General features: G+C 34.1%; 2 protein-coding genes across 2 annotated transcripts; both read right to left on the reverse strand.

Moving 5' to 3' along the window:
* Positions 1 to 8,801: 8,801 nt before the first annotated feature.
* On the reverse strand, positions 8,802 to 9,923 carry LOC148195143 (uncharacterized). The gene is made up of 3 exons (XM_088095096.1): positions 9,533 to 9,923; positions 9,227 to 9,322; positions 8,802 to 9,133 (listed from the first exon to the last, which is right to left on the reverse strand). Exons 1-3 carry the CDS (start codon positions 9,921 to 9,923, stop codon positions 8,802 to 8,804), a joined length of 819 nt encoding a protein of 272 aa, XP_087951222.1.
* Positions 9,924 to 11,144: 1,221 nt separating this feature from the next.
* LOC148195144 (uncharacterized) lies at positions 11,145 to 11,630 on the reverse strand. Its single transcript, XM_088095097.1, has one exon. It carries the CDS (start codon positions 11,628 to 11,630, stop codon positions 11,145 to 11,147), a length of 486 nt encoding a protein of 161 aa, XP_087951223.1.
* Between the last annotated feature and the right edge of the window lie 249 nt (positions 11,631 to 11,879).

Raw genomic sequence — 11,879 nt, forward strand, 5'->3', positions numbered from 1 at the left:
CTAGCAAAGGAATCCGCACTAACTTCAGTTTGCCAGACATTTGTTAAGCTATTCATTTTGCTAAGGTAGATTTCCTCTATCTTAGGAAAAATGCAAACCTGCATTTTTTTAATGAAAACAAAAAATTATTACCTATGGAAATGAAATATACAAAATGATAAAGAACCATAAACATAATATCAAGTCAACGACAAACATTTACTTATTTATACTAATGCATACCTCCTTTGCACTAATTCCTTCAGTCTCAAAAATCTTCTTCATGAGCCGACATTCACTTATGGAAAGACTTTTCAACTTCTTCAAACTACGAGCCATAGATAATGAACATATATGTGTCAATTTGTTGCAATCTTTCACAACCAATTTTATCAAATTTTGAAAGCAAAAGCTTGTCAAGTGTTGGTCGCTCCATATCTTATGGATGTTGAGTGAGGATAAGTTTAAACTCTCTAAGTTTGGAATTTCAACATGTAAACACATTAAATGTTAATATATTTACAACAATTGAACAAGTTATTTAAATTTATAGGGAAAATATCTAATATCATACAAGTTCACCAAAAAGAGGAGAGGCCGTATCATTTTGCTCATCATCTTGTGTGCTAGTAGCTTTGTTGATGCGCCGCCTATTTGTAGTTTGAGTATTTTTCAAATGTGTTCAACCAGAATCCACTTTGGTATAAAAACTTGTAAATGATGGTAAAAATTGGAGTGTTAAAGTGTGCAACTTAATAAACTCAACCTTACCATAATCCATTGGTATTTGAAGCACTTCTTTTAAAAGTTCACATTTAGAAACTTCAATTGTTTCTATAGTAGTACAAAATTTGTCCATGTAAACATTAGATTCAGAAATTTCACATGTTTATGCACTTGTAGAAAATGTAAACGTGCAAAAGGAGTAGAGATTCCTCAATTGATTACACATCCTAATCTTGATTGCTTTTAATTTGGCAAATGATGCAACTGTAAGAGGACAGTAACATATGATCTCTAAATTCCCTAAGTTGTAAAGGCATAGAGATTCCAAGTTGGGAAAAAACATCCACACAATTCGATAACTTTGTTGAATTGACATATTTGACATCATTGTTATTTATGATGGACAAATGCTTCGGATCCGAAAATCCATTTCTATTAAACTCATTAACATTTTGAACACCATTTACCTTTCCCAACAAGAGACTTTGTACTGTTTTAAACAACAATTTTATGTCTTCATAGGAGTGAATGTCATTGTCATTATTCAGTTGCAATGCCAAAACTCTGACTATTTCATACTTATGGGGCATCCTAAAGTCTCCATCAGAAAAAATTTCCAAGTCTCCAACCACAATCTTGTAATCTTTTATTTTGTCAAAAAACAAGTGATTGAGAAAAACTGAAACACATGGGATGTGTAAGTCCACCACTTTCAATTTATGCAAATTCTTTAGCTCAAAAAGAAATGAGTTTTGACCTCGGTTTGCCTCTCCTTCTGCCAACATTTTTACTAAACTCTTTCTTATATACAACTCTTCTAAATATGTCAAACTTGATATCAGATCATGTGAAATATCTATCTCTATTATAGAATAATCACTAATGTCTACCATTCGTAGCATATCCAAGCACCTTAACTCAGCTTGCAACATTTTAAGTTGAGATCTTGAAAACCTGAGAATTCTTAATTTTTTCAAGTTTCCAAGTATAGATAAGTTGCAATCTAAAGTGCATCGCTCTAAGCAAAGCATTCTGAGGTTTAATAGACACTTAATTGAATATGGCAAGCTTGATAGATGAAAACCAGTCAATATTAAAACTCTCAAATTTTCCATTCTTCCAAAAAAAGTCTCGGGTATTTCCAAAGAAGCATCATTATTGTCTATTTCAAAAAATTTAAGTATAGGACAATTTATGACTTGAGGAAGCCCCTCAATTATATCGGTGTTGCATATGGAAAAAGAAGTGCACTTTTCGAGTTCGAGCCAAACATCTACTTTTCTAATTCTCAAAGTAAAGATATTGTGATCCTTGTGTGCTATCGACAAAGCAGATTTAAAGTGCGGACATCACTCCAATGATGTACAAAATTCATGTACAAAGGACTACACAACTTTCTTACTCACTATTACAATTTTTCTGAGAAAAACATATTGTTTAATGAATAAGTACAACTTTGAGCTAATTAATAAGTATGAAAACAAGTATTTTTCATATTTATAAAATATTCATGATTACTTTCATATTTTTGTTTTCAATCTTGGAGTGTTATTTAAACATTATGTATTTTTTATATTTAAATTGTAATTATCAATGAACATATGTTATTTTAAATCATCAATAAATTTAATTTTGAATCATTTATATGTTATTTATTTTTTTATTATAAAAACAGATTTCATTAAATTAAAAAATTATAAATCTAAGTGGATAATTATAAATAAAAGAGATTTCAACAAAATAAAATATCACTAATAAAAAAGATGAAAACCCTTCACAATATAAATTTGATGGGAAGAATCAAATATAAATAATCATTAAAAATTTCAATAAGTTAATAATCACGACTCTAACTATAAAAGTTTGAAAATACTTCAAAAATTAATTTATATAAATATCTTTATAAAATAGAAAATAAATTTCCACTAAATAACAACTTTTTAACTATATTCATCAAATTAGTTTTTATTTCATTTTTATTCTAATTTCTTATAATAATCAAGATTGTTATATTTTATTAAATTATATTTTTGAAATCAATATAATATTTCAAATAAATCACATTTGATAAAATTAATTCATGAATTAATTCTAAGACCCTTCTCATCCAGTTTCTTTTTTAACAGTATGGTCCTTGTGAGGTGTTCATTGAGGAGTCCTACCAAAGTCCTCAACGTATCAAATCCCAACCTTTCTCGTTTCATGAAAAGGCACTCCGAAGTTCTTTCTACTGAGTCTCACCATCTAGCTATTACAAGTTCGATAACTTATCATGCGATCTCCTCCACGTGTGATCTTCTCATGTAATCATTCTAAGGTTGCTGAAAATGTTGTGCAAAGGTTTGACACTCTAAGTGTGTCCTTACAGCAATACGACATGTGGGTTACTTACGTTACTTTTGTTCTGTGTTTTCTTCTCCCATTGTTTGCAAACTTACATCAATTATTTGATTACCTCAGTTATTTGAAGCAAACATCATACGACATTCTATCTTTATCTTCATCCACACACAGTTCACAATCCTTTTAGAGAAATAATAAACACCAATTTTCTCTTGGTGTATAATGAAAACAAAAGAGAAATGAAAAAGAGAATAAAAATATAAGTATAATATGTGATGTTGAGAGAGAGTGAAAATAAGAAGGGAGTGAAAGTATGTATTTTGAGAATTTTTCAAATTTTATGCACATTTTAAAGAAAATTACCAAAGCATGAAGAATGGATAATGTTACTTTATTTGTTTTCCTTCTTTTTTTTTCAAGAAAGAACATTTTTGTATTAAAAATTATGCTTAAAAAGGTTAAATTGTGTAAAAAAAAGATAATTCTAAAACATGTATAATAAGATGTTTTTTATACTTTGTTCGAAACATGTCAAACTAAAAGAAGTCAAGAAAAAGAAAATAAATAACACAAGTAACTCGATTACTCAAATTCTCAAAAAGTATTTTCGTCTAATTCTTGATAGATTAGTTAGAGAGCTTTCTTGTATCACTTCCTTGAGTTCCTCAAACTCTCCTTTTGAGCTTGATAAAAACGGTCTACATTCTCTAGCTCGACGTGACACTTCTCGACCACCTACCACACATCATGTTGTCAACACCCAATTTTGTCTGATAAATTTCATTACAATAAATAAATAAATAATACTATTTATTTTACTGTTGACACCCGCAAATTAAATTTTTAACCCTTAACCCAATGGTCCAAAATAATTTAACACTTTTTTACTTCTTCACCACCTATTTTTCTTACCACATCTCACTCTCCACATCACCTTCCACATCATCCTCCACATCACCTACATTTTTTATTTACTATTATGTTTTTTTTATATATTTATTTTTTATTTACTTTTTTTTCCTAACTTTTCTAGTTTTTCCACTTACTCTTTTATTATATTTTATTTCACCTAATTTCTCCACTCACTTTTTATATTATTTCTTTGGATAATGATAATTTGACAACATTTTAACATCATCTACGTGTCATTCTGTGATTGGTCCAAAATTACTCCACAATCTAATCATAAACACTAACATGGATCAATCACAGAATGCCACATAGATGGTGTTAAAATGTTGTCAAAAAAATATTGTCAAAGTATCATTATCCTATTTCTTTTACTTATTTTCCACATTAACTTTTACTATTTACTATATTTTATTTCACCTACTTTCTCCACCAACTTTTTATATTATTTCTTTCACTTATTTTCCACATTAACTTTTTCTATTCATTTTTTTTATTATATTTTATTTCACATAATTTTTCCACCCACTTTTTATATTGTTTCTTTCACTTATTTTTCATATTAACTTTTACTATTTACTATATTTTATTTCACTTAATTTCTCTACCAACTTTTTTATATTATTTTTTTCACTTATTTTCCACATTAACTTTTACTATTTACTTTTTTATTATATTTTATTTCATCTACACTTTCCACCAACTTATTATATTATTTTTATTCATCAACTTTCTTCATCCTTAACTCTATAAATGCATACATTCTCTTCACTTCGATTTTACACATAATTACAATATCCATCTCTTTTCTCTCACACCAAACTTCTTCATTCCATCCGAAAACTCTACTTCATTCTTCTCTCACATTTTACCATTTCCTACTCTACCTTTATACACATTAAATCTTATACCACATTTCTACTCCAAGGTCATTTTCTTCACCTTCCATCCACCTCTTCTCACAACTTATTATTGCAAGTAAGGTTTTCCTCCATCATTCAAATCTTCAACAAGATACACATATATATTCTTCTTATTCCATTTATATATATGTTTTGATTTTTTTTAGTTTATAAATTTATTTTGTTTTCCACCCCATTTATTTCATTTTATGTTTTTTTAACATTTATGTGTCATAGATCTTTCAATTCATCTCTCTTTCTTAAAATAAAAACAAATAAAAAAAATGACAAAATTATATAAAACTTTAAAAATATATATATAATAATATAAATAGTGTATAAGTACTCGTGCGATCGTATGCATCAACCTAGTACTCGTTACCAAAACTATAAAAATAAACAAAAAAAAGTCGTATGGGTACTCGTGTGATTGTACGCATCAGCCTATTGCTCATTACGCAAAACAATAAAATAAACAAAAAAAAGTCATATGAGTACTCGTGCGATCGTACGCATCAGCCTAGTGCTCATTACGCAAAACAATAAAAACAAACAAAAAGCCATATGAGTACTTGCGTTATCGTACGCATCAAACTAGTGCTCATTACGCAAAATCTAAATATTATATCAAAATACCAAAAAAATACAAAACATAAAAAAAAATTAAAAAAATATCAAACTCTCTTACATGCAATCTTTGCCAAAACTACGTGAACCTCGATTCTCCATCAAGAGTGGAGATACGTAGGAGTAAGGTTAATCCTTGTCAGGTTCATCTCCCAAAAATCCAAAATTTTCCATAATCATTCTCAAACAATTTTTAAATCATTTCCTAATCAAATAACAGATTCTCAAAATAAAAAAATATTTTTCTTTCATTTGTATTGTCTTGTCCTGTTATTTTCGGGGGAAATAACCATTTTGAAAACCACATCAACTTTGCACATTTGATTAAAGGTTCCAGCAGACGGTGTAGGGTACTAATACCTTCCCTACGTGTAACCGACTACCGAACTCAAATATCTGATTTCGTAGACCATGCCTTATTTTATGGTTTTTCCGTAGTTTTTGTTGGACCAGCAAAAGAAAATATGCACCGAGTGGCAGAGAAAGAATAGAGAGAGAGAACAAATAAAGTCAGGTACTGAATGATGATATTGTATTATTGAAATGTGAGAACTCGTGTGTCTATTATATACAGATTATAGGGGCATATGTTATGTTGTAGTATATACAATTGTACAACAAAAGAATAACACTGACATATACTCCTAATACACCCCCTTAAGTCAGATTATTTATTGACACAACTCTTATGCTTTGTTTCAAACAATCAAACATGTCAATCTTCAAAGGTTTGGTAAAAAAATAAGCCAACTGCACTTTAGTTTTGCAGTAGGCTAAAGCAACTCTACCCTTATTCACCATGTCCCTTAGGAAATGAAATTTAATTTCTATATGTTTAATCCTTCCATGGCTAATGGGATTTTTAGCCAAGTCAATTGCTAAAACATTATCAATCTTCAACTGAATTGGCTTCTCCATGGGCACCTTCAATTCTTCCATCAACTCTTTAATCCACACACCTTGACACGTAGCGAAGCTCCCTACTATAAACTCAGCTTAACAGCTTGAGAGTGCCATCACTGGTTACTTTTTAGAGCACCAAGAAATGGGAGCATCATTCAACAAGAAGATATAACCTGATATACTCTTTCTCTTAATCGGATCACCTCCATAATCTGAGTCTGTATAACCTGTTATCTCCTCTGTTGTTTTCTTTCTTCTAGTAGGAAATAACACCCCACAGTCCAATGTGCCTTTGATGTACCGTAGCACTCTCTTTGCAGCCTGCATATGAGATTCCTTTGGTTTGCTCACAAACCTGTTAATCACTCCTACACATAAAGCTAAATCAGGTCTACTATTACAAAGGAAACAAAGTGAACCAACAATCTGCTTGAACTTTGTTTCATCCGCATCCTTCTCTGAATCATCTTGCATCAACTTCAGATTGACTTCCATAGGACTCCTTGCAACATTGCACTCCATCATGTTAAATCTTTTCAGTAAATCACTTGCATATTTCCTTTGATGCAAAACCAATCCAGTGGTTGTATAGGAGAATTTCATCCCTAGGAAGTAGCTCAATCTTCCCAAATCAGTCCTCTCAAATTCAGTTTCCATGACTCTCTTGAATTCATCTATGCTTTTTGGATTTGATCCTGTGACAAGTAAATCATCTACATATAAGCAGATAATAACCAAGTCTTCCTCTGAATCTCCCTTAAGATAAACTCCATGCTCGACTATACATTTGTTGAACTTCAAATTGATTAAGAATGAGTCAATCTGCTTATTCCAAGCTTTGGGAGCTTGTCTTAGTCCATAAAGCGCCTTCTACCGTGTGTATACCTGGTGTTCCTTCTTCTTCTTAATGAATCCAGGTGGCTGCATAATGTACACTTCTTCATTAAGGGGACCATTTAAAAATGCAGATTTAACATCAAGCTGAAACAGTGACCACTCCCTTGCACAGGCCACTGCTACCACCAATCTTATGGTCTCCAATCGTGCTACTAGTGCAAATACTTCGTTGAAATCCACCCCTTGTTTCTGAAGAAATCCCTTAGCAACAAGTCTCGCCTTGTGTTTCGAAATTGATCCATCAGAATTCAGCTTTTTCTTGAAAATTCATTTCACCTCAATACATTGTTTTCTGACGGGAAGATCAATCATTCTCCATGTTCCCTTCTTCTCTATGGATCTAATTTCCTCCTCCATCGCATTACTCCATATTGGTTGCGTCATGGCTTCAGTTTCATTCAATGGTTCTCCTCCAGCCATTAAGGCTACATGCACAAGATCTCCCCCTTCATCAATTTGTGCATCAGAATATGTTTCAAAATCAGAAAATCTGTGAGGCATTACCCTTTGCCTTTGTTGTCTCTGGAATCCAAGGTGTTGAGGTGTATAAGTGATTTCTGCAGCTTCTTCAGTCTCTGCAGGAGTGATATTATCATCAATGGCATTCACCTTTTTTCTCCTCAAACTGGTTTACATTTTATTCCAGTCCTAACTCTCTTCCTCAACCACCATAACATCCCTACTTAGAACCACTTTCTCCTTGACTGGATCATAGAGCTTGTATGCACCTGTAGAGTGATAGCCAACAAATACCATTGCCTCACTCTAATCTTGTAGCTTGGTTCGTTTCTGATCTGGTATGTGCATAAAAGCCAATGACCCAAATACTTTTAGATGGCTAACAATTGGCTTAACACCTGTCCACACCTCTCACGGCACCTTCTGTTCCAACCTCTTTGTGGGACATATATTGAAAATGTATACAGTTGTTGACACTGCCTCACCCCACAAATTTCTTGGCAATCCCTTCTCTTTAGTCATGCTCCTGGCCATATTGAGGATTGTCCTATTTCTCCTTTCTGCCAGCGCATTATGCTGAGGAATATATGGTGTAGTGGTTTCATGTGTAATTCCACATGTTTGACAATAGCTCTCAAATGCACTAGAAGTATATTCACTTCCTCCATTAGTTCGAATAATCTTCAATTGCTTTCCACTCTCCCTTTCTACATATGCCTTGAACTTTATGAAGACATCAAGTGCATCACTCTTCACTTTGATCACATATATCCAAAGCATCCTACTGAACTCATCGAAAAATGTTATAAAGTATCGGTTTCCAGCCAAAGAAGATACCTCAAACGGTTCGCATATGTCAGAATGCACCACCTCCAAGCAATCTTTTGCTCTTGTTCTCATCTGCGACTTGAATGGTTTTTTGGTTTGTTTACCAGCCAAGCATGATTCACATACACTCTTAGGTATAGTGATTTTCGGTATTCCAGATACCATGTTTTTCTCACCAAAATGCTTCAAGTCTTTGAAATTCAAATGGCCAAACCTTAGATGCCAAATCTAGCCTTCATCTTTCTTCACAACATTCATCAACTGTAGATTTTCTACTAGATTCATATTGATCTGAAATGTCCTGTTCTTTGAGCTCTTGCATCTCAAGATCAAATTCTTGTTCTCATCATACAGTTCCATCCTATCACGATTTCCCTTCACAGCCATGTACCCTTTCTCCACCAAGTGGCCAACACTCAGTAGATTACACTTCATGTCCGGAACAAATAGAACATATGTGATCACAGCATGGGATCCATTTTTTCTTCTTACTGTCACATCCCTCATTCCTTTTACTTTTATAGTGCTATCATCAGCAAATTTTACCTTACTCCTCTTTGCTGCATCAAAGTTGATTAGCCACTCCCTATGACAGATCATGTGGTTTGAGCATCCAAAGTCTAGATATCAAGACTCAACCTGTGAGCTTGGACCTTCAGCAGTGGTAGTCACCATCAGAGTTAAAGGCTCAAAATCTGAATTTTCTTGAGCGACATAAGCTTCCTTATCTTGATACCTCTTTTGGTTTCCTTTGTTAGCATAGCATTCGTATGAGTAATGACCATACTTATGACAATTGAAACACTTAATTCTCCTTTTATCTTTCTTCTTCTAAAATTTTTCAAATTTGCCTTTGCCCTCCACAGCCTCTGATTCATCATCTTGATCATCTTTTGGTCTGCTCACCTTCTAATTTCCCTTCTTTCATTTCCATTTCTTTTATTTCTTCTTTGCATTACTCTTATCATGATGAACCTTCAATGCTTGTTCATCAATCTTGACAAGATTTTTGTCAAACATCCTCATCTCATGTGCTTTCAGAGAGCTTTGCAATTCCTCTATTTTCATCTTTTCCAGCTCTCTTGATTCTTCTATGGCCACGACTATGTCAAATTTTTGAGGTAAAGATCTCATGATATTTTCAATCACCATTAGGTCCATGATGACCTCTCCACACCCGTTCATTTGATTGGTGATGGCAATCACTTTATCGAAATATTCTCTGATTTTGTCACCCTCCAACATCTGCATCAATTCATATTGCCTTCTTAATGTATGTAACTTGACCTTCTTGATTTTCTCTCCTCTAGTATGACATCTAACAAGGATGCTCCAAGCTTCTCTTGCCATGTTTGCATGTTGGATCTTTTCAAAATGTGCATCATCCACGCATTGGTGGATTAGAAACAATGTTTTATTATCCTTCTTTATCTCCTCAACCTTCCTTTCATCTGCTGCACCCGAAAGAAGCTCCTAATAATCACCTTTGACAGCCTCCTGCACATCTTGGTATCAGAATAAAACTCGCATATGTGTATTCCATCTACTCCAATTTTTCTCAGTGAGAATTGATAGATTAGCAGATGAGATATCATTGTTGGCCATACTTCCCACTTCCAATCTTTTACCAAGAAACATAGTCTTGATCTTCTTCTTGCTTCAACCACCTTTCCACCAAGCCTCCTCTGCGCCTTGATGATTTCTTAAGCTCCCAAGTCTTGAACCTGACCTCTGGATACCAGTTCTGTTGGACCAGCAAAAGAACATGTACACCGAGTGGCAGACAAAGAATAGAGAGAGAACAGAGAAAGTCAGGTACTGAATGATGATACTGTATTATTGAAATGTGAGAACCTGCGTGTCTGTTATATACAGATTACAAGGACATTTGTTATGTTGTAGTATATACAGCTATACAACAAAAGAATAACACTGACTTATACTCCTAATAGTTTTCCAAAATAAACTATGGAGGCGACTCCAAACTCTGATTTTCAAACTCCTTATTTTCGTACGGTTCGTCGTCCTCTTCGTCGCGATCCCAGTTGCGACACATGTGAACCAAGGAGAGCTATCATCCTTAAGCTCCAATTGTCATAGGTGTTCTTGATGAGCATCAATACTTGAAAGGAAACTCCGGTATTTGCTATTTCTGCGAAGATCTTATGACTCTTTGAAAGATGCTGCAGGTAGCAGAGGAATGAAGTAACAGAAAGAGAAAGAATAATCAGTGGAGAGAAAGGAACTTTCCAGAGAGAAAGAATTTTCTTTTCGTCTATGTCCCCTTTTTCAATACAAAATTGTGCTATAAATGCAACAATTGCCATGCAGAGAAAAAACACCTATGCAATTAAAATAAAGGAAAATGAAATGATAAATCTAATCATTTCCCTCTGCCCGATTTTCCCTTTTTACGGGTTGAAGGATATGTAACTGCATAATCACTAAGGTAACGTGGCTGATGAGAGAATCTTTTGCTTCTTTCCTCGAATGGTCCCATAGATGTAGGTGTTGTGGCAATAACTGGACTTGGGTCTAAAGGAGGAATGAGGGAAATGGGTCTTTCATTCCTTACATCCCCCCTGGTTCAAGAAGCACCTTGTCCTCAAGGTGGAACTGTTGTTGAATCTGAAGCCATGGTTCCCAAGTTGCTTCTTTGAGAGGCATGCCCTGCCATTGAATCAGGACCTGAATTATTGGTGGGGAAACAGAATTATCCCATTTCCAGTTAACAATAGCAGCTGGTTCTAACACTGGTTGGTGATCTTCAATGTCAGGTGGAAGAGACAAGGGGGAAAAAGGTAAAGGTCCTTTGTGAGGACGGAGAAGACTAACATGGAAAATGTTGTGGATCCTGGCAGTAGGAGGAAGATCCACTTCATAAGCAACATCACCAATTCTCCTTGTAATTTTGAAAGAACCGAAGAACCTTTTCATGAGTTTACCCGTAGTAGTGTCAGTCACCGAGGATTGACGACGGGGCCTAAGGCGAATGTAAACCCAATCATCTACTGCAAATTGCATAACTCGACGGTGCTGGTCGACCCACTTCTTCATAGCTACTTGCGCCTTTTGCAAATTAGAGGCGAGCTTTTGAATAATCTCGGCACGAGTAGAGAGTTCTTATTGCACTGCTGCATTCGATGTCGCGTCTTCAAGTAAAGGAGGCATGAGTGGAGGCTTGCGGCCAAACATAACTTCGAATGGTGTGAATCCAGTCGAAGTGTTGACAGAAGTATTGAAACTCCATTCTGCCCAAGATAGAAATCTGCCCCATAGAGACGGTTTGAGGTGCACAAAACTACG

This window comes from Vigna umbellata, chromosome 7 (genome assembly GCF_029865625.1).
Source record: "Vigna umbellata cultivar VRB3 chromosome 7, Vumbellata_1.0, whole genome shotgun sequence".
NCBI classification, from domain to species: Eukaryota; Viridiplantae; Streptophyta; class Magnoliopsida; order Fabales; family Fabaceae; genus Vigna; species Vigna umbellata.

Coding starts and splice junctions, on each gene's coding strand:
- LOC148195143 (XM_088095096.1), bottom strand. CDS start 9,923: ATGGCAAGAGAAGCTTGGAGCATCCTTGTTAGATGTCATACTAGAGGA. Junction 9,323..9,532: donor GAAGGTTCATCATGATAAGA/GTAATGCAAAGA, acceptor ATGCTAACAAAG/GAAACCAAAAGAGGTATCAA. Junction 9,134..9,226: donor GGTGACTACCACTGCTGAAG/GTCCAAGCTCAC, acceptor ACTTTGATGCAG/CAAAGAGGAGTAAGGTAAAA.
- LOC148195144 (XM_088095097.1), bottom strand. CDS start 11,630: ATGAAGAAGTGGGTCGACCAGCACCGTCGAGTTATGCAATTTGCAGTA.